The 22475-nt window shown below is 40.3% G+C and overlaps 1 protein-coding gene across 3 annotated transcripts in view; it reads left to right on the forward strand.

Moving 5' to 3' along the window:
- Window positions 1-22475, forward strand: part of DNAH5 (dynein axonemal heavy chain 5) — a 273454-nt gene that overhangs the window by 60065 nt on the left and 190914 nt on the right. For all 3 annotated transcript variants that reach the window (XM_064596856.1, XM_064596857.1, XM_064596858.1), the window contains exons 3-12: window positions 3284-3368; window positions 6037-6197; window positions 7341-7562; window positions 9936-10073; window positions 10821-10997; window positions 12178-12291; window positions 13330-13437; window positions 15512-15634; window positions 16192-16407; window positions 19749-19856. In XM_064596856.1, the coding sequence (XP_064452926.1) occupies window positions 3284-3368; window positions 6037-6197; window positions 7341-7562; window positions 9936-10073; window positions 10821-10997; window positions 12178-12291; window positions 13330-13437; window positions 15512-15634; window positions 16192-16407; window positions 19749-19856 (1452 nt within the window). The remainder of the gene's footprint in view (window positions 1-3283; window positions 3369-6036; window positions 6198-7340; window positions 7563-9935; window positions 10074-10820; window positions 10998-12177; window positions 12292-13329; window positions 13438-15511; window positions 15635-16191; window positions 16408-19748; window positions 19857-22475) is intronic.

Here is a 22475-nt window from a genome sequence, read left to right on the forward strand (position 1 = left end):
CATTTGATTTCTCACTGACTTGATTATGGAGGGCACAGAGAGTCTGTTGACCCAGTCCTATGGCAGGATCTGTGCTGGGCTGTGGACGGGGTGTCTGTTCTAACACGGGTAAGACTCCATTCTGATGGTACAGGTGGTGGCATATTGACCTTAGGGCTCTCCAGCTCTTCATGTTGAATGGGGTACTTACAACAGTCATTTAAGTTCCATGGTTCTGACAGCAATGTCTGCATGTTTCTGAATCCAATGAAGCTGAGTTCAGGTGCCATCTTGGAACCTGAGTTTGGAGAATAGAGTCTTCTCTCAGCTTCTGATTTATTGTGTTTTACATGTATCCTGTTCTAACCTGGGTGATTGAATTGTGCCATAGTTTCCTGGCTTTGACTTTGGTTTGGCAGCTGAATCTGGTTTCTTTTGTTCCTGAACTTGACTTCCATTTTCTGCCATGATTTCCTTCCAAAATCTGGGGTGTGTTTTGATTTTGGAGAGGGAAGATCAAAATATGGGGGCACCATATTTCCTGAGCACCAAGGAAGGCATATCTGGAGTGCTATGATGCTTGCTGAATTCTTGTTGTTGTTGTTGTTGTTTTATTTGTTTGTTTGTCTTTTTAGGCATAAAAATAGAGAGGGTGAGTCTTTTCTATTGATAGGGGTGTCACACTATTGATAATGTTATTTAGTGGTATGTTTATAAATGTTTAACAACCAGCTTTGAGCAAGAGGGTAGACGGAGGCACTATTTTGAGTGTTTGCTGATTTCTGTGATGTAATACTCCCATCATGGCTGATTCCAGACTATCAACGTGATGTTACTAAAGGCTTAGCTGGAAAGAGTTGTGATCAATTGCCTGTCATGAACCAGTATGAGCTGGCTCCAGCACTCCCCTGGCTTTGTTCCTTCCTACCATGTTACTCTGGCGGGGTCACTAAGAGTCAGTGGAACAATGAGGGATGGATAACACTAAAATGGCTCAACTACAGGATAGATCAATCAGGGATTGAGGAAATGCCCTTTTCCTCCCCTTTCTCCTCCTCATCACAGCTAACATTTGTTGAATATTTACCAGGCGTCAGTCTCATCTAAGTGACTTTCATCTATTATCCCATTTAATTTTCGTAATGCCAGGAGGTAGATAATTTTATTCCCCCAAAATGGTGGCATAGAAGGAGACAGAGTCACTTACCGGATTCAGTCTTAGAGAGATTGTGCCACATGTGAAATGCTTAACTCTGCCCCACTTCCCAATTCAGACATCTGGACTTGGGATCGTGCAAGTGGAATAAATGAGTAAAAGTCTGGAACTGTAGGAAGCCAAGTTAAACTGCCTTGTCATATTCAGGACCAGGAAGGTCAAAACCTGGAGGTTGAAAGAAAACATCCTTGCTTGGGCTCACAAGCAACGTAGAGGGGCAGGAGTTTCAATACTGGCCTCTTGGAAGTACCTCCTTCACATTCTTGGCTTGAAAGTTAATCTCAACGAAGGCATCCCATGCAGCCCCATAGTTCTCAATCAAGGAAGTGTAATGAAGGAGACAGGGCAACTTGCTCTTCCTTATATTTATATAATAGTTATGTCTATAATATGGGGGAAATTGAAGGGGGCTTATTTTTTCCACAGTTAAATTTTCAGACTAGAGTTTATCATTTGGAAACATTTTATTTTAAATTGTGGTAATGACATAGAACGTAAAATTTACCATCTTAACCTTTTTTTTTTTTAAGTAGGCTCCACATCCTACAACACTGAGGTTAAGACCTGAGCTGAAATCAAGAGTCGGACGCTTAACCGACTGAGCCACCCAGGCGCCCCATTAATCGTTTTTTTTTTTTTTTTTAAAGATTTTATTTATTTATTTGAGACAGAGAGAATGAGAGACAGAGAGCATGAGAGGGCGGAGGGTCAGAGGGAGAAGCAGACTCCCTGCCGAGCAGGGAGCCCGATGCGGGACTCGATCCAGGGACTCCAGGATCATGACCTGAGCCGAAGGCAGTCGCTTAACCAACTGAGCCACCCAGGCGCCCCCATTAATCGTTTTTAAGTATACAGTTCAGTACTGTGAAGTATGTTCACATTGTTGGGTAACCAATCTTCAGAACTCTTCGTCTTGTGAAATTGAAACTCGGTATCATCAAACAACCCATCCCCCCAGCCCCTGAAAACCACTATTCTATTTTCTGTCTCTCTGAATTTGACTACTTTAGATACCTCATATAAGTGTAATCATACAGTATTTGTCTTTTTGTGACTGGCTTATTTTATTTAGCAAAATGTCCTCAAGATTCATCCATGTTGTAGCATGTGTCAGAATTTCCCTCATTTTTAAGGCTGAATAATATTCCATCATATGTATATGCCACATTTTGTTTATCCATTTATCTGTTAATGAACAGTTGGGTTGCTTCCATCTTTTGACTATCGTGGATAATGCTGTGGTGAGCATGGGTGTACAAATATCTCTGCAAGATCCTGCTTTCAATTCTTTTGGGTATATACCCAGAAGTGAAATTTCTGGATCATAGAATAATTCTATTAATATTTTGAGAAATCACCATACTGTTTTCCATAGTGACTCTACCATTTTTACATTCTCACCAAAAGTGTACAAGGGTTCCAATTTCTCCACATCCTTCATAACATTTATTTTCTGGATTTTTTTTGATAGTAGCCATCTTAATGGACATGTAGATTTTATCCTTTTTCTTCTAATATGAATTTAAAACTGTGCCAATGACTTTAAAAGAAGTGCTTCCATTGGTAGTAGGCCAGTTGGCAGACCTTTAGTTGTACAGTGAAGCTCATGGACTAAGTTCTGGACTGCTGTTGGATGGAGTGTTCCATAATCATGTGTGTTCTTCTGGCATTTTTCAGTGATTATTACAATTTAATATTAATTGTCTCTAGTGTATTAGACTGGATTTTGAAAGGTGTGTTCTCGCTTTCTGAACTGCGATTGAGTGAAAACAAAACACTTCTATATTTATCTGCTTTCAACAGCTCAGCACTTTTGGAAATTAGCAAAAATGGAGAGACGATCTCTTTCAAATGTGTATATGTAGCACATCTTTTCATGATTAATTGAATTCCTTCGTTGAATTACATTTTTATTATGGTGAGGCATTTACTCTCTCACTGTTTATTATGTTGCAAAAAATATGATGCCTTCTCTATGGTTTCATTAGATGTAGTGTTATCTGAAAAAGAAAAATGACAGCAACTGCTGATTTAAGTATGGTTTCTAATTCAGCACGAAGTTGTGACCTTGCCTTTTCTTTTTTGCAGATTGAAAGAATCGATCAGCTTTTCGCTGCTGGAGGTCTTCGTCACCTTATATTTTACTATCAGGACATGGAGGTAACAGAAACAGGTATCCAAACTTGGTGTGATGTAACCCACAAATGTGTTGCTAGGTTCATCTGAGGATGGCATGAAGCAGAAGGCTACCCTCAGAGCTGACGGGGCCTCTTACGCTTCCATCTTGGCATATGGGACAAATGGGCGTCTGTGAGGTGAGGCCCAGGTTCCATTTTCTGCTCAAGGAGAGGGGGACAGATAATGATGGGTATCTAGCCTGGTTGTTCTAACTTTACTTGAGATATTTTGTCTCCCATTTCAGGCTGTGCTGGTAATTGAGGAAAAATAAAGTACTTTACATTTTGAGACTTCTTTTCCTTCCATGCTAGTTCATTCTATGCAGTTATGTTCTAGAACTTTTTATGGGCATCTGCTTCTTTTCTATATAGATACCATTTATTTTTAACATAGGAATTTTTGCCAATGAGCATAATGAGTTTTCTACTTAAATACCACATTATGTTTATTTTCTACTGACGATGATTCAAAGGAGTAATATGGAATGACAAGTTTAGTTATTTTCACTTAAGAAAAATTTGCAAATCTTTGTGTGGATTAAACTGGCATATCCCATTCTACTTTTATGTGGATTCATATAATTTTAAAGCCAAACTAGGGATATAAACAAAAATCTTATGATTATATTATTATATTCATTCTTTTATTACCTTTTTGAAGAAAAAGGAAAATAGTTATTGCTCTTGGCATATAGTATGGCTAATGGTTTTTTGTTTAAAAACTGAGAAAATTATGCATGCATGCTCTAAGTGATTGACACTTTTCTAGAATTATTCATCTGAAATTTTGTGGTCTTGTGCTCTCTCTCTGTGTCAAATAAAGAAATAAAATCTTTAAAAAAAAAAGAAAGTTCATTATACTTTGAGTGAAAAATCGAAATAATACAGAGATTTCTAATTCTATCCCAGATTGCAAAACATAAAGTCAGATGAAATGTTGAGTTCATCCATGAAATGTGTGCTGGGTGAAGTAAGCCTTTGTGTGTAAATCTGACATTGAACAAGAAGGGCTCATGGGATGTAGACACAATGCAAGTTCATTTTTGTTTCCCACTCTCCCTCTAAACCTTTTTCAGTGGGACTGGCTTTAATCTTTTGACCTTGGATTAAAATTCAGACCATTCCATGACTTTTCTGGATATTCTTAGGTAAGAAAAATTCCTATAGTTGCTTCACATTATAAGTACTATCTCAATTCAGAAACTAAAAAAAATTCCAATTGATCAAAATTAATTGATCTAAAGTTAAATATTCTTCACTCCTGGTCTTCCCCCTTCCTTCCACCCAGCAGGGACCTCAGAAGGCCAGTATTTGCCGTAGGAGAGAAGCATATGGTCCTCCTCTGTTTGTTCAGCTTATCCTTCCAGAAGCTCCTGTCCACATTGTGTTAACCACAGTTGCTGACTGCGTCAGGCTTGAAGCAGGGCAGGGAAAGAGGGGGAGAGGTGGGCAGGAGAGCCTGGACTTGACTGGCACTCTCACTGTCACAGTTGGCTGACCTTGATTCTCTGGGTCTTTGCTCTTGTGGGCCCTAGGTGGATCCTCCAGAGATGCTGCACATCCCACGGCGATGTGTTGTCCTCCTGATGAGAGCTATCTGCTGGTTATCTTTATTGGACAGGTTCACTGTCAAAACTCCAGTCCAAGTCCCTAGCCCAGCTCTGTGGGGGGAGCCTAGAAGAGGGTTCCTCCAAGAGGTTTTTTTTTTAATTTAAAGATTTTATTTATTTATTTGACAGAGAGAGACACAGTGAAAGAGGGAACACAAGCAGGGGGAGTAGGAGAGGGAGAAGCAGGCTTCCCGCCGAGCAGGGAGCCCGATGCGGGGCTCGATCCCAGAACCCTGGGATCATGACCTGAGCTGAAGGCAGACACTTAATGACTGAGCCACTCAGATGCCTCTCTCCAAGAAATTCTAATCCCAGGGTTTTGGGATTCAACTTCCAGTCCATGTCCTTCCCCAGATTTCTCCCTTGGCCCTGTCCTCCTACCCCAATAATCTTGCTTGAGCTACCGATTTACTCGGAGAACTAAAACTTTCATGGGCAGATAAGAGCACAGTGGTTGAGCTCTGCTTACCTAAATGATCCCCTCAATGAGCTGCATGCTTAGATGACCAAAAATGAATTTTCAAATAACAATAATGAGAATGCTTAGTGAGCGACGATTTTTATGTGCTTTTCTAAGGTCTTCACATGTATTAACTCCTTTAATCCTCACAACAACTCCAGATGCTTGGACCTAGTATTATTATTTGCATTTTTCAGATGAGAAAACCAAGGCCAGAAAGATTAAGTAACTTGCCCAAGGTCACATGGCCGGGAAGTGCAACCTGAGACTCAAGCCTTGGGAGTCTGGCCCTAGAGCTCACACCATTCATCACGATGCTCTCCTGGCTCAGCGGTGTCCTGACTCAGAGAGCCATACTGAGGGGACAGCAGGGGTCTGGAGTTTATAGTCAGAGCTGGTTTCTGATCTTGACTCTGCCACCTGTTGGCTGTGACTCGGAGGCAGGTCACAGCTGCCTTTAAAGGTTGTAGTGACTTCAGTAACGTAGACAATGTACCCAGCAGGGGAGCTGACACAGAGTACGAGCAATAGATGCTGTCTCCTCTCTCACCTCTTTATAGTATTGGTGAAACTAAAGTTCTTCTGCCCTTGTAGGACAGCTTGGCTCTCCAGGGGGAGTAAATCCCCTTTCTGAGAAGATTAAAAAGCCTAAGGTGTTCGTGACAGAGGGAAAAGATGTTGCTCTTACCGGAGTGTGTGTGTTCTTCATCAGGACTGACCCTTCCAGAGCCATCACCCCTGAGAACATCCATCAGGTAAGGGGCAAGAGCAGTCCTTTACCCCAAATTGCCAAAAATCACATAAATTCTACAAAAAAAACCCCTCACTATAGAGGTAACCGCTATGTTCATCAGGTATCTAAAACTACTTCCAAAGAAGTATTTCTAAAAGCATTCACAGCAAACAAGAGGTCATTTCCTTTAAATCTGTGGAGTCAGAGGACCTACTATTCAGTTTATTAACAAAAACTGATATAATATTGTATGTATGCATGTGCATGCATGTGTGTACGTGTGTGTAAAACATGAAGTCTTGCCTTTTAAACATAATTCCCCATACATGACTTACTTAATGGCAAATTTCATACATTTAAAGTAAGATTTACAATGATGGATGTATAATTTTATTTTTTCTGCAAAGTAACATGTAAATCTCCTCTGCCCTCAGTGGGTGCATTATCTGCTTGAAGCAAATAAACTGGTTCTGTTTAGTTCGTGCTTTTATTTTGAGGATTGCAACTTAGAATAGTATAAAGCTTATATCTTAACCAGGGTATCGAAAAAGTAATTTCCTGGACTTAAGAGACTGAATCTACAGACAGATCAAGGCCAGACCATATGTAAAACAGAATTTTGACCTACAACTGGCAGCAACCTGCCCAGAAAACCAAGCCCCTTCTCTATGAAACACCCCAGGTAGCCAGCCTGCAATGTGAGACTTGCAGGAAACCGGCAAGGAGGAAGCTCAGCAATAATAGCTGAAACGATTGGCCCGCATGGTCAGATCCTCGTTCATGACTGTCAGCCTCCTTCACTCTGGCCATACTCCCGGGCATACTTCCCTGGGACCAACCAGAGAAAGCCGAATATGCACCCCTCACCAATCACACAGGATGCCCTGCTTCTTGGAGCTGCTCCAGCTACCCCACACCCAAACCTGTCCCTTTTCGCCACTAGAAAGTTTTCCCACTCCCCTGCCTGCTTTTGAGCGTCTGCTGAAATGCAGGCGATGGTGACCGACTCTTGCTATAGCCAGCTCATAGCTTTTGCTCCTCTCATTTGGTTCATCTTCATTTACTTCTACAGGATAGTTGATGAATGAACAGAACTCAGAAATGACTCAGTAGCTATGTTGCCATTGCGGGTAATTTTGACAGTAGAGGATCTCCTGTTTTCCAGGAGGTGAGCTTTAATATGTTAGACACCGCAGATGGGGGCCTGCTCAATAGCATGAGGCGTTTGCTGTCAGATATCTTCATTCCCGCTCTCAAGGCCACGAGCCATGGCTGGGGCGAGCTCGAGGGCCTTCAGGAAGCATCCAGCATTCGGCAGGAGTTCTTGAGCTCTCTGGAAGGCTTTGTGAGCATCCTGTCGGGCGCCCAGGAGAGTCTGAAGGAGAAGGTAAGAATGAATAAGTTATTCCTTCAAAAGTTATCAGATGGTGAACAAATCAACGTATAAGTATGTAATGCTTCTCTTAGATGGTCTTAATTCCATTGCCCAGCAAACCTTGAAAACATCTTGTGTGCTTTTTTATTGCCCCTTCAAGAGGTGGTGGTGACTAGATTTAAATTCTTACAGTTTGGAGTGATTAATGCATTAGGGGTTCCTTAGAAGTGTTGGCCATGATGGAGGGTTTTATTCAGTCATATCAAACGTTTGACTGCAAACAGAAGTGTATGTAGCATCCCTCTGCATCCTAGAAGGAAAGGAATTTGGAACCAGGGTGTGTGGCGTGTGTGTGTGTCTGTCTTTGTGTGCGCATGCGTGTGTGGGGTGGGTGGTGGGTAGGGATGGAGGAAATCCCGAAGATCAGACGGAAAGGAGAGAGGAGTTGACATATCTGGAGGGAGTGGACTGGGTCCTGTGGTTCAGTCTGTGACCAAAAGGGCCTTTAAGGATAAGTTTGGCAAATGTGATTTAGCTTCCATAAAATTTGTGTGATCTACGGTAAGCCTGTGTTACTGGTTCCTTGGGGCAGAAGGTGGTGGATGCAAAACCATGACGGACAGCAGCCCAGATCAGGCATCTATGGGAGACAGAAATGTAGCCTATGATACCAATAACAATGTATTTTTAAAAAGATTTTATTTATTTGAGAGAGAGAGAGAACGAGCAAGGGGAGTGGCAGAAGGAGAAGGAGAAGCAGGCTCGATGCTGGGCTCATTCCCAGGATCCTGAGACCATGGCCTGAGCTAAAGGCAGATGCTTAATCGACTAAGCCACCCAGGTGCCCTACCAATGACAATGTATTACTCACTTCTCTCCAGAGAATACTGAGATGTATTGGACCTAGTGGGGGAAGGAGGCATTAGGGTTTCTAAAGGATGTGGAATGGGAGAGTGGAGCGACTTTCAATCCAGACAGGAGCGGGATGATTCCACCTAATATCTGAGTTGTATTTGCAATGAACTCTGATGCAGGCCATAGTAAGATGCAAATTGAAGCAAGTTAAATTGTTATTCTGCCTAAAAAGCAGTGCTTTCGTAAGGTTCCACCTCCTATGGCGGTATAGCTATTCAAAAAAGTGGATGGATCGCCACCTAGCGGGGAGATTGTGCCACTTCACGAAGTGCAGAGCCCTCCCCTGGGAAACCAAGGATCTCTCTGGGAGATGTGGCAGGTGCAGAAGGTGGGGGAGGTCAGGGGTGGAGGCGTGCTGGGAGGTTCTTCCAGGCTGGGGGCAACGTGAGCACAAGCCCAGGGGAGTGGGGGCATATGCCTGCCCCGGTGGGTTTTCAGAGATCTATTGTAGTGTAGCCAAGTGAAAAACAGAGTGGGGAGGCTAGGTTCTGGGAGGTTGGAATGGTGTCTCAGCCCCACGGGGATGGGACAGACATAGAACTTCTGAGCATGGGAGCCAGGGCTGGAGGCCATCAGATAAGGTTAGAGCTGGTAGGGCTTTAGTAGGAAGCCAAGTGAAGGAAATGGGAAAACTCTGGTTCTGCCTTGGTTACCAACAAGCCCCTTAGGGCCTGGGCTTTGTGATGTGGCTCCTTGGCCATATTGGCATTTGGCATTTGAGGGTGACAGATAACCACATCCCTTCCTGCTGGTTCTGAACCAGTTGAGAGAAATGTACTCGTTCTGTGGTTGGTAAAGAGGGATTAGGCCTGAAACCTGAATTTAGGCATTCACAGTGCCAGGTGCACCTTTACCAGAAGGAAATGCCCTTCTCAAATATTGAGGTCCATTTATGTGTGTGAGAAAATGCACCAGGTTTCTTTGTCAAGTCAAAACCTAACAGACCTCCTTCTCCATCCTCTTTCTCCTCCCTCCCCTGAAACAAATCCATATATTTGACACTGAACTTGCTAACTATAAGGATGTTATTGGGTAAGGACATGAGAGTCTTTTCATCTGGTTAGTACCAAAAAAAGAATGTAATGGATTAGAAATTACCCTCCTTCCAATCAGTATCCTTGAAGTGCCCCCATATTCTTTGGTTTTGTGAGTTGACTCTTCAATTTTTAAGTAATTTCTTAGTTCTTTATTAACTCCCAAATTTTGTAATGTTATGATGATTCTCTCTAGTACACTCTTTTTTCTTTTTTTTTTGACCCAAAATCTGCCCTCAGTCGTCTCCAGTGGTGTGCTCAATCCGTAAGGGAGGATTGAGCCTTGTGTATCACACTGTGCTTCCAGGGACCTTTCTTCAGGGAACAGGGTAGTTTAGAGAAGACCTTAAGATCCTTCTGAGCCTAGGGGTCAACCAGAAGTGTGTGTGTATGTTTTAAAATTAGCATCATCTTATATAATTTTCATTTTAATTAGGTGAACCTTCAAAAGTGTGACATATTTGAACTGAAAACCCTGAAGGAACCAATTGACTACCTGACTCTAGCTAATAACCCCGAGACTCTGGAGAAAACAGAAGGTTGTATGAGAGTATGGATCAGACAGACAGAACAGGTAATTTCCAGAAACCAAACATCAGTTTCAGATGCCACTTTACTGAAGTAGTCAGTGGAAGACAGTATATCGTATGCCGTTCCCATTTGCTTGAGTGTTTAACTTCAAGCCCCTAAAAAGGTGAGAAGTTCAATGTGATTTAATTTATAGTCATTAGTTAAGAAGAGATAGTAAGAATTCGAAGAGATGAAAGGAAATGGCTTTAAATACTTAGGTCACAAGAAGACTGCACTTTGCCAATTGTTTTCTCAAGGTGTATTTTACTTGAGAGAGGACCTCTGTGGAAGTACAAGTTTTCCAAACACTGTGCCCTCCAAAAAGGAGCTTGAGACTTAACTTAAAAAAAAATATTTTCAGAAAAATCCTAAGTGAAGGTGGACATTGAATCAAAAAGTAAGCACAATGAAAATTAACCAAATTAAGGCACGGGGGCTTTCCAAGGTTCTATTGTTCCAAGATTATACAGTAAGTGGATAGTCAAGGAAGCTTTCTGAGAACAGGTCCTCCAAAAGTTCATTAAAGCTTTTTAGATAAGTAGTTTTCAGTTAGAGCAAGTCAACTACATTTTTGTTAAAGGGTTAAAAATGGATACAAGGAAAAGGCTGTCATTTGAAGCATGCACATGATTAAAAATATATCATGATTCCGACAACATAATTGACTTATTTCCTTATTTTTTTTGCCTGTGCATAACTTTCGTGCTGCCAGCCCTAGTCAGAGGTTCAAGGCTCTGCTGTGCATTTTCAGGTCCTTGCAGAAAACAACCAGCTGCGTAAGGAAGCGGATGACCTTGGGCCCCGTGCAGAGCTGGAGCACTGGAAAAAAAGACTGTCCAAATTTAACTACCTTTTGGATCAATTAAAAAGCCCGGATGTGAAGGCTGTGTTGGCTGTGCTTGCTGCCGCCAGGTCCAAGCTTCTAAAGGTTGTCAGCCATTTCTTTTTGCTTTGTGACATGGGAGTGAAAATTCTCTGTGTGCATTTTCATGTCATGGAGTAACTAGGTACAGAAAAATGTTATTACACCTTTAGGAACAAACTTTAAGGTTGGATAATATCCCCCTGTTATAATTCTGAGTATTGTGGAAATAGCCTTTGAATCAACGGTATCTGTTGGCCTGTGTCCATGTAAGTACATGTATTAATTACAGAGCATTGCATGTAATTAAGATGTAACGTAGTATCATGATTATATATATATTTGGATTTCGGACCAACCAGGAGTATTAAAATAAGAACTTAACTTGAATATTTTTTTTTTTTAGCCCTAGAATATTGCTTTTATACCCCAGTGTAACAAATTACCCTACAACTTAGCAACATAAAACAGCAAACATATATTATGTCACAGCCTGTGGGTCAGGAGTTGGGATGCAGCTCAGCCAGATGCCTGTGACTCAGCATCTCTCCTGAGATTATGGTCAGGGTGTTGGCTCATCTGAGGCTCGCCCACCCCAGGGGAGGACCTGCCTCCAAGTTGCTTGTGGGGTTCTTGCAGGGTTCAGTTCCTTGCTGGCTATTGGCTGGAGGCTTCCTTCAGTTCTTCACCATAGAAAATATGGGAATGGGGCGCCTGGGTGGCTCAGTTGGTTGGGCGACTGCCTTCGGCTCGGGTCATGATCCTGGAGTCCTGGGATCGAGTCCGGCATTGGGCTCCCTGCTCAGCAGGGAGTCTGCTTCTCCCTCTGACCCTCCTCCCTCTCATGCTCTCTGTCTCTCATTCTCTCTCTCTCAAATAAATAAATAAAATCTTTAAAAAAAAAAAAAAGAAAATATGGGAATGAGGTGCAAAATGGATCCAGGAGCCAGTGGAGGAGAGAAGGTGTGGGTTCAGATGGGGTTGGTGCCCTCTTGATGCTCTGTCCTAGTTATTGAGTAGATTTTATAAGAGAAGGCTGTGAAGAGATCCCTTTAAAACTTCAAAGAATTTAAACTACTCTTCAATGTGGCAATACCCCTCATTCCTGTGGATTCAGCTTGATGCGAGAGGCATAGGATAAACTGAAAGTCTGACACAAGAGACTTGGGGTGACTTTTAGCAGCTGTGCTATTGGAAGTTCCTTTGTAATCGATGCATTAACAGTGCTTTCCTGTCTTGTCCTTAGACTTGGAGGGAGATGGATATTCGAGTTACTGATGCAGCGAATGAAGCGAAGGACAATGTCAAATATCTGTACACACTTGAAAAATGCTGTGACTCCTTGTACAGTAGTGACCCTGTGAGTTAAAGATCTCTACTTGCTTAATCTACTGATGACCCTTTTGCACTGGCTGGATTGAGTGTGCAGTTTGGTTCATTAATATTATAATCTGTTGGAAAAGTCTTTGAAACCTCTTTCTACTCTCAAGAAAATGATATATGTATACAGTTGACCCTCGAGCAACATGGTTTTCGACTGCATAGGTCCACGTACATGTGGATTTTTTCATAAACACAGTACAGTGCTGTAAATGTAGTTTATCTTTCTTAACCATTTTCTTTTATCTGGCTTCCTTTATTGTAAGAATATAGTATATAATACACAAAACATACAAAATATGTGTTAATCAACTTTTTATGTTATCGGTAAGGCTTCTGGTCGACAGTAGGCTATTAGTAGTTTAGTTTTTGGGGAGTCAGAAGTTACGCATGAATTTTCAACTACATGGGGATTGTGCTCTTAACCCCTGCATTGTTTAAGGGTCAACTGCACTCATGCCTATCTAGATCTGTCTATCTCTGTTTATGATGAATATGCAATATTATATTTTAAAAACCCTTATTGTATATTCCAGTTTCCATTAAGTATTATAATTGATACTCTGGATGATACTCAAAGAAGTGTGGGAAGGGTTATCAGCTGGTGTGTTATCTTTTAACTTTAGGGAGTGCCTGCTTTTATTTATTATAAAATTAACTGTTAACCTTGTCATTAACAGAAAGCTAATGTTTCTTGCATAGAAATAAAATTTGATTAACTGCATATGACTAAATAATACAAATAAAATTACCCTTAAATACATTTATGTGAAGTGATAGTTAATATTTTCGTGGTAGTGTTAGTAGTGTTAGTTAAGTTAGTAGTTCGTTAGTAAGTAGTTCATTAGTGTTTGTTAGTAGTTCGTTAGTAAGTAGTTAGTGGTGTTAGTTAATATTTAAAAAATTAAAAAAAAGTCTCATAGCTAATTTTATTCTAATGAAGATTGAATGGTTCGACTGTTAGAATTTTGCTGAACTTGATATTTGTTTCTTTGAAAACTCTCGTGGTGTCTTCCAGATATCCATGATTGATGCTATTCCTACACTTATAAATGCAATTAAAATGATCTATAGTATCTCTCAGTACTATAACACCTCTGAGAAGATCACATCTCTGTTTGTAAAGGTGAGTGCATAGAGTCCATGGTGACTTATATTTTTTTTGCCATTTTTAATTTTTTAATAGTTAGAAATGACCACATTCGCGTAATTCAGTGTCTGTGTATCCTACAATGAGAGAAAAAGTTTTAATCTCTCAACAGAGAGAATTAAGTGTATTTGTGAGGCTGATTCTCACAAATCATAAAGCATTATTTCCTAAGTAGTTATTATAATAAATATGGTGTTATTTATATAATAAAAATAAAAAAATAAGATTCTCTTTGAATTTCCCTATGTTATTTAGCACATTATTTATTCCTATTGGGTAAATTTTTATTAAGAAAAACTATATTTAACTGGCTTTCTCCTACTTTATATTTCATGTGCCACTTTTCCAAATTTATCTGATGCCACAGTTGTTTACTTGGTTTATTAGAACAGTAATCATGGTAATGAAATCCACTTGCAACGTTTCAGTAATCCATAAAGCAATTGTAATGATTCTGCCAAAAAACATAACGATCTTTAAACCTTATGTCCTAACTCGTAACTGTTAGTGGTGAGCACTGTTGCTTTTCCCATTTTGAACAGTCCCTAAGAAGTAAATGACTTTCATTACCAAGGTGAAAGTTTTAAGCGTTGTATTAAGATAGAGGCATTTTCGTCTCATCTGGGCTTGTATTGCGGATGCTAACATACTAGGAAGCGTGGCTCTTGCTGGGAAGGGGGACGTCCACCCCGAGAGCCGGACAGGAGACTCCCTTTCTTCTGCTCTCAGTCAGGCACTTCAGGCAGAAAAAGGAAGGAAATCCACGAGATTCTTGCTGCACTTCTTCCCGCGTTCAAAGGACGCGTTAGGGTCGTGAGGGATATTCCTTTGAGCCAGAGACTCAAAAGTCAATTTGTGTCATCACACCAGGCTTCGTGCATATTATCGGCAAGGCCTGTTTTTGAACAAAATTGTGAAACCATCATTTATCTAATTTTGAAAACCCTTTCACTATGGAAATTTTGAGGCAGGTACAAAAGGAAAGAGAGTGGTACACCAGCCCCCCATGTACCTGTTACCAAGGTTCCGCCTGCACGCCATCCATCTTATTTCATGCGCATCCCGACCTTTGCCCTACACATCCCAGACATCAGGTCATTCCGTGCACACTGGATAGTCATCTGGTTTTCCTTTTAATTTATAAAAAAAAAAAAAAAATCACAAGAAAATTCTGAAAGTTTTTTACAGTTTGGAAGGATGGATAAAACATGAGTGCATATGGAAGTCAGCTTGACTCTCTGTTGCTTCTCCCTTTGACATTTCTGCTCCGGCTCCTGGTGTCTTAAAATGACCAGGGTGGACGGTCCTTCCCAAGGCACTTGGAGACTGTGAGTTACATGTTAGAGCAGGCTACCTAAGGAGACTGGGGGACTCTCAACAGCTTTTAGATAGGGAAGTGAATCCCTTCCTGGCTGGTTAAGGTGTTCATCCTGCATACACAGGGGTGCCTGAATTGTTGATTTGCCATAGTGCTTCCAACTCTGGTTTTATAAATGACTTTGACAGTCCATACTGGAATCTAAAAAAGTCAAACAAATAGAAGCAGAGAGTAGAAGGGTGGTTGCCAGGGGCTGGAGAGAGTGGGAAATGGGGAGATGCTGGTCAAAAGCTACAATTTTCAGTTATAAGATGAATAAATTCTGGGAATCTAAAGCACAGCATAGTGATTATAGTTAATAATACTGTATTGTGTACTCAAAAGTTGTTAAGAGAGCAGATCTTAAGTCTTTTCAACACACATACAATGGTGACCGTGAGGGGGTAGATGTGTTAGCTTGATTGTGGTAATCATTTCACTCTGTATATGAATATCAAGCATCATGTTGTACGTCTTAAATATATACCATTTTTGTTTGTCATTTATACCTCAGTAAGGCTGGGGCAAAAAAAATGTTGGTGCTGGATCATAGTTGTGATGGAAAAAAGTAAACCTAATGTCAAGTTCATAGATTGTACACTCTGAGAGGTAGAGGAGTCAAGGACCCTCTAGTCCAGCTGTTGACTGATGGCTGTTTTATGTACTTCACACCATTTTATTGGGACATTCCAGGTGACTAATCAGATGATATCTGCGTGTAAAGCCTATATTACCAACAATGGAACTGATTCCATCTGGAGCCAGCCGCAGGATGTTGTGGTGGAAAAAATACTGTCTGCAATTAAGCTTAAGCAGGTAAAGGTCAGCTTAATAACATATTTAGATAACGTTTTATTATTTGTATGTTGTTTTTGCTGATGCATCTTAAATCACCTGGCCGTGACTGTGTTATTGGTTGCTCAAAAGTCATTCTTTTCGTAAAACAGTAATTCTTTATTGTTAAGAAAATGGAATGTTAGTAAATCTGCTCTCACGATTTATTCACTTACTCTATCGTTTTGGGGGCTGGTTATGTCCCAACACCACACTCAGTGCCAGAGGTGCAAAGATGCAGTAGTCTGTTTAGTTTCTTGGGGACAAATGGGGAGCTAGACGCAGAGGGAGGCTACTGTTGGCCAGGGGGACCATGTGGAAAGGCTGTGACATTGAGTTAGATGATGAATAATCAGGAATTTGCTAGATTGGGAGTTGGGAAACATGGCATTCCCAGCTGAAGAAAGGGTACATACAAAGGCATGAAACTTGGAGGGTTTGCAATTCTACCTTAAATTTGTGGTTGCTTCCAACTTAAGAGAATAAGGTTGGTACCTGTGTTATGTTCCCTTTCTAATATTTTGGTTTTTAACTTTAAGGAATACCAGCACTGCTTTCACAAGGTGAAACAAAAGCTTAAACAAGACCCAAGTGAAAAGCAATTTGAATTTAGTGAGATGTATATTTTTGGAAAATTTGAAACTTTCCACCGACGTCTTGCCAAGATAATAGACATCTTTACAACCTTCCAGACATACTCAGTCCTGCAAGACTCTAAAATTGAAGGGCTCGAAGACATGGTCACTAAATACCAGGTTCTGTTCTTCCTTTCTTTCTTTTTAAAAAAGGTTTTTTTATTTTTATTTTTAAAAATTTATTTATTTATTTATTTGAGAGAGAGAGAGAGAGTGAGAGTGAGTGGAAGAGGAGCAGAGGGAGAGGGGGAAGAGCAGAGGGAGAGGGAGAAGCAGACTCCCTGCTGAGCAGGGAGCCCGATGCAGGGCTCCATCCCAAGACCCTGGGATCATGACCTGAGCCCAAGGCAGACACTTAACCGACTGAGCCTCCCAGGTGCCCTTAAAGATTTTATTTTTTTTAAAAGTGATCTCTACACCCAGCGTGAGACTGAACTTAACAACATGGAGATCAAGGGTCATGTACTCCACTGACTGAGCTGGTCAAGCGTCCCCAGGTTCTGTACCTAAAACTAAATTTGCTACCCTTATCCATAACTAAAACTTTAATATTTTGTGCAAATATCTATATTTAGAATGATTCAAATAATCCATCTGTAATGTTAGATGGAAGCTCACGGCCCTTGAACAATAAAGAAATTAAATCTATATGAGAATTGTGTAATGGTGCTAATATGTTCTTTTCAGTTATGTGATTATGAGAATGACTTCTCAATACTCTAATCATCATTAGTAAGAGCATTTTCATTAGTAGCACAAGAAAAATGTTTGAATATAACTTATTATTTCATTTATTCATGCAAGAAATGTTTAATGAAGCACATACTATGTGTCAGGAACTAGCTGACACCGAGTTCTGGGTGCATCCAGTTGTGGCTACACTTAACATTTCATTTGGACCTATGTTAACAAAATAAGGGGACCAGATTTTAATTTAGCCTGACCATTCCCAATTACTTTGATTTTTAACTGCTTTATCTTATAAGGGTATATGTGTAACTCATCTTAGTTTTTAAGCGGGCACAGTGATCTAGTAATGTTTTGAAGATCTTTAAAAAAACAATTAACAAACAAAATGGGTTTTATTTAATTAATTAATTAATTTACTTACTTATTTTAAGATTTTATTTATTCATTTGAGACACAGAGATACAGAGAGAGAAAGAGAGAAAGCATGAGCAGGGAGGGAGGCAGAGGGAGAGGGAGAAGCAGGCTCCTTGCTGAGCCAGGAGCCCCATGCGGGGCTCGATCCTAGGACCCTGGGATCATGACCTGAGCCGAAGGCAGACGCTTAACCATCTGAGCCACCCAGGCGCCCCCAAAATGGGTTTTAGATTCTTAGTCTAGGTATAGTCAAGTTTCTCATGTTTGGGGACAGTAATATTAAAAGCTAATTTTTTTTTTCTTTTTTTTGTACTTGAATTTGAAAAGGATCATATAATTTACTGCCACACGTTGGTTTTTGTACTCTTAACAGTTTAGGCTAATATCAGGAATTTTTTCATTTCCTGAGTAGACCAGATTTTAGGAAAAGAAGAAAAAAGACCTTTGTTATATAGCAGGAAACATTTTAGGTGGGCTGGGTTATCTTAGGTTATCTTATTTTAGGTTATCTTCAGGGTGGATAATCTGTATCTGAAACCGACCTTTTTGTAAGACAAAGACAGAATGTGTTCATTTACTTTTCAGTTTGGAATTTATTTATTTTCTATTCTTAATGAAAAAATAACTTTGGAGCATATTTCAAAGTTTATTTTTGAAGGAGAAGTTGAACTATACATCTAAATGCAGATAAAGACTTTTCTAACCTGATAAAAATACCGGGAAGAGAAATTGCTTTAAAAATCTAAAGTGAAATGAGGATTAAAATGGATGTACCAGAGGGTAGTGACATAAAATGTAGCTGGTGCATGAAAGCAACAAGTGAGATTTTTGTGTTAGTACCGATGTTAGAAGTTCAAAATGGTGACTGTGGAAGGGAAGCTCAGGCTCCTTGCATAGCTATCAAGGTCCTGTCCACCCCTCCCACCTCCTTGCCTGCCTTTCTTCTTTGATGTTCTCCAGATACAAGTCAGTTCAGACCGCCTTAGGGCTTATAGAGCTTTTTTTCTGGAAAGTTCTGCCTCTGGATCATCACATGGTTATTCCTTCTTGGCTTCCAGATCTTCATTTAAATGACCCTCTCAATTAGGTTTTCCTTGATCTCTGTTCCTCTCCATCACTCTATGTCACATTGCTCATTTTATCATGGTGTGAAATTATCCTGTTCATTTATTTGTGCTTTACATAGATTCTGACCCCTCTCCCACACTGAGGATGGACGTCCTCTGAGGGCAGGGACCTTTGTTTTTTCCGTTCCTTCCTGTGTCTTCAGAGTTCACTAGCGTATAATAGGTGTGCAATAAGTATCTGTCAAGTAAATGGTTTAGTAGATCAAGTTTGATTAGTTGGTTTAAGGTCATGATTAATCAGTTTATTAACTTAATACTCTTAAGTGACCATTTGTATACATTGCACATAACATGATGGGCAGCATTATATGGATACAGTGTCTTCGTAGAACTAATTTTGTACTTAAACAGCAAGAAAGGGTAGGTTTTAATTAGTAAACTTGATTCAAGAAGTTGCGCAGCTTATATACACTTTTGTCTATTGAGAGATTCGAATTGATGTTTAAATGGAAATGACTTTGAAGAAGAGATGATGGAAGGGGGCTCAACTTCCTTCATAAAAATTATATGCCTCTGTCAACAGTGTGGGCACCTGAGTTTGGGAATAGCTTAGTACCTGGTTAAGAATGATCGTAGAGCATGATAGCTCATTATTCTGAGCAAACAAAACGTATATCGTTTTACGTATTATCATAGTATTCTCAAGGAGACGAGTTGCCTGGTTTGTACTTCTGTAGTCACAGACTGTGGCTTTGCAGGATAGGAGGAAGCAGTTAATTCTGGAGAGTCTTTAAACGGCAGATTGTGGTTTGATGTTTTATTTAAGACATGTGAGGCCTGGAAGATGCTTTTTCATCTTCAGATATTATAGGCTGTTTGGGTTCTGTTAGTGTTATTTATTTTCTGAGAAGACTTAAACTTTTCAATGAAAAATGTTTTAGTAAATTCTACTCTGGGCTTTTTTTTTTTTTTTTTTAATTTCAGTTGTCGTTAGTAAGAAATTTTTAGAGAAAACATCTCTCCTACTTTTCAGATGTGGTTTATTTTCTATTTTTCTTTAGGAATACGTAAAACCTCGTGAAAATGCTTTCTAAATGATTTCTTTGAATGCACTAGGCAACATTATATTGCCTCTGATAAGCATTAAGCAATGTGAATAATTAAAGAAATAAGGCTCCTTTTAAGTTGATTTTTGGGGAATGATTATACAGTTCTACATTTAAAGGTCATATTTAATTAAGTAATGCAAGAATATTGAAATATTGTCTTACTTCTTTCATAACATTTCAGAGTATGGTTGCTACCATAAAGAAAAAGGAATATAATTTCTTAGACCAGCGGAAAATGGATTTTGACCAAGATTATGAAGAGTTTTGCAAGCAGACTAATGACCTTCATGTAAGTCATATAATAAAATTCCTGTTGACAGTTGTGTGTTTATTTTTTCCAATCTGTATAATGCTGCTAATCATTAACCATTCAGAAGGGAGAGGCATCTTCATCACAGAGGTGACCAATCACAACCTCAGCCTGCGTTTTGTGATTTCACATTAATAATTGAAGGCTCTTTTTCATGGTTTACAGGGTCGTAAATATAGCTTTGGATAATGATCTGTAATCACAGACTTCTGCACGTCTTCCATCTTCTTAGAAAATTAATTTTCTTCTTCTGTTGAAATGTGGGGTTATTAGAATTTAGAAATTCATTTCCATTTGCTATAAAATAACGATTCTGACCAACTGTCTGGTAGTTTCAAAGGCAGGGTTGCAGTTGGCCTGAGAAGCAGTGGTACCAGAACCCACTCAGCACTTGGGTCCTTCTTGGTCTGCAGCCTCTTCCTCTTTTTCCTTCTGCCCCCAGGCCCCCACCCCTTCTCACAGGAGACCAGCCTTCTTGACTTCCAGTCCATGTGGGCAATGAATGGCCATTAGCAACTTCTGAGAACATATATGTTCTGAGACCAGCCCCAGCTTCAAATCCCTCAGGAAAGGGTTGGGTTGGCCAATTCTAGTGGAGTGTCTAGGCCTGGACCTGTCACCTGTGGGTTATGTGGTAAGAGTAGGGGGGTTGGGACCTCTTGGAGTCAGGGGGAGATCGGGAATGTTTGTCATTAGAGGAGGAGGATCAAGGAGGGTAAAGGGGAGATGACTCCATAGCTGTCTACCATAGCTCGTATTCAAACTTCTTTTCATCCTAGTGAAGTGCTAAGTATACACCTTTCTGCTTATAAAAGGAAAATGGCCATTCTGTTACTTCTTTTCCAAAATTTTTGGTTTGAAGTCAATTTCTACACTTGAAGGAAAAAGAGCTCTGAGGGGGCGGGTTCAGAGGTAAAAGGAATCATAATAGAATGAGCTAATTCTATATGTTAGGTACTGTCCTAAGCACTTTATGGGTGTTAACTGCTTAATAATCACAATAATCCTATAAGGTGGGTGCTGTTATTACCCTCACTTGCAGAGGAAGAACAAGGCACAGTTTTTTTTTTGTTGTTGTTGTTGTTGTTTTTTTAAGATTTTTATTATTTATTTGAGTGAGAGAGACAGAGATAGAGAGAGCACAAGCAGGGAGGAGAGGGTGAAGCAGGCTTCCCACTGGGCAGGGAGCCTGACGTGACTCGATCCCAGGACCTTGGGGTCATGACCTGAGCCGAAGGCAGATACTTAACCAACTGAGCCACCCAAGTGCCCCAGGGGCAGCGGATCTTGATCTCTTTTTGGAAATCGATGGGCAGTGGCAGTCCTGATTCTCTGTGCTTCCCAACAGTTTTGGATCACATGGTATTTCAGTAGCTTGTAGGTAGATGGTGAACACCTTTAGGGCAGGAATTGTCTTCATTCCTATTTCCGTCTCCAGGGCACCTTACATAATTGGAGAGCAAAGAATGCCAAATTAATGTGTGAGTCATGAATTAATAACAACTAGATTTACTGCAATTAAATAATCATTTACTGTACATCAGTTAAACATTGTGCTTTTATGCTGTGGGTTATAAATACAGAAGTAAATCCTGTAGATTTGCCCTCAGAGCTCACAGTCAGACAGAGGCAGACATGTGATACGATTAAAATATACATATATGTTAGAATAAGGGGTACATCATTTAAATAAGGGCAAATAGTGGCTAAATAGGGCGAATAGTGGCTAAAATGACCAACTGTAACAGTATAATATTCTGATCTTGTACCTGGAAGTGAGGATTCAAAGATAAAAGGACATATTCCAAAGAAGTCCTAAGGAAGCTTATAGGGAGGACAAGCTGTAACACAGGATATTGTAATTGCAGCAGCTAGTGAGGGTAGGATGTGACCCTAGGAGAACACCCCTGCCCTCTGCTTGGCTGAAATTAGTAAAGGCTTCAGAGCGGAGGCTGCACCTCATGCTAGAACAATATGTTGTCCAAGTACATGGATGGGGGACGTGAGAGGAGTGGGGTGACCTTTTCAAGACTGTGCCCACTTTGTATAATACCAAGAATATAATTTTATAAATGCCCTACAGCCTGGTTTTAAGGCATTAGTTGTAGATGCTAGTTCCTATTCTCACTAATCTTTTTTTTTTTTTTTAATTCAACACTACTGTTTATCTCCTCTTACACCTCAAACATGGTCTACTTGTCTCTTTGGTTGGATGACCAATTTTCCTTTGACTTCTTTGTTGCTTTCTCCATTCTCTCATTCTTTTTTTTTTTTTTTTTAAGATTTATTCATTTATTTGAGAGAGAGAGACACAAGCTGGGGGGAGGGGCAGAGAGAGAGGGAGAGAGAGAGAGAGAAGCAGACTCCCCACTGAGTGTGGGGCCCAACGCAGGGCTTGATCTCATGACCCCAAGATCACGACCTGAGCCAAACTCAAGAGTACAATGCTTAACCAACTGAGCCACACAGGTGCCCCTCTTTTTTTTTTTTTTTAAAGATTTTTATTTTTAGGTAATCTCTACACCCAATGTGGGGCTCGAACTCACAACCCCGAGATCAAGAGTCACACGCTCCACTGACTGAGCCAGCCGGGTGCCC

The sequence above is a fragment of the Mirounga angustirostris genome, unplaced genomic scaffold (assembly GCF_029215605.1).
Source record: "Mirounga angustirostris isolate CCGP_5_RB_7025 unplaced genomic scaffold, mMirAng1.0.hap1 SCAF_7, whole genome shotgun sequence".
NCBI lineage: Eukaryota > Metazoa > Chordata > Mammalia > Carnivora > Phocidae > Mirounga > Mirounga angustirostris.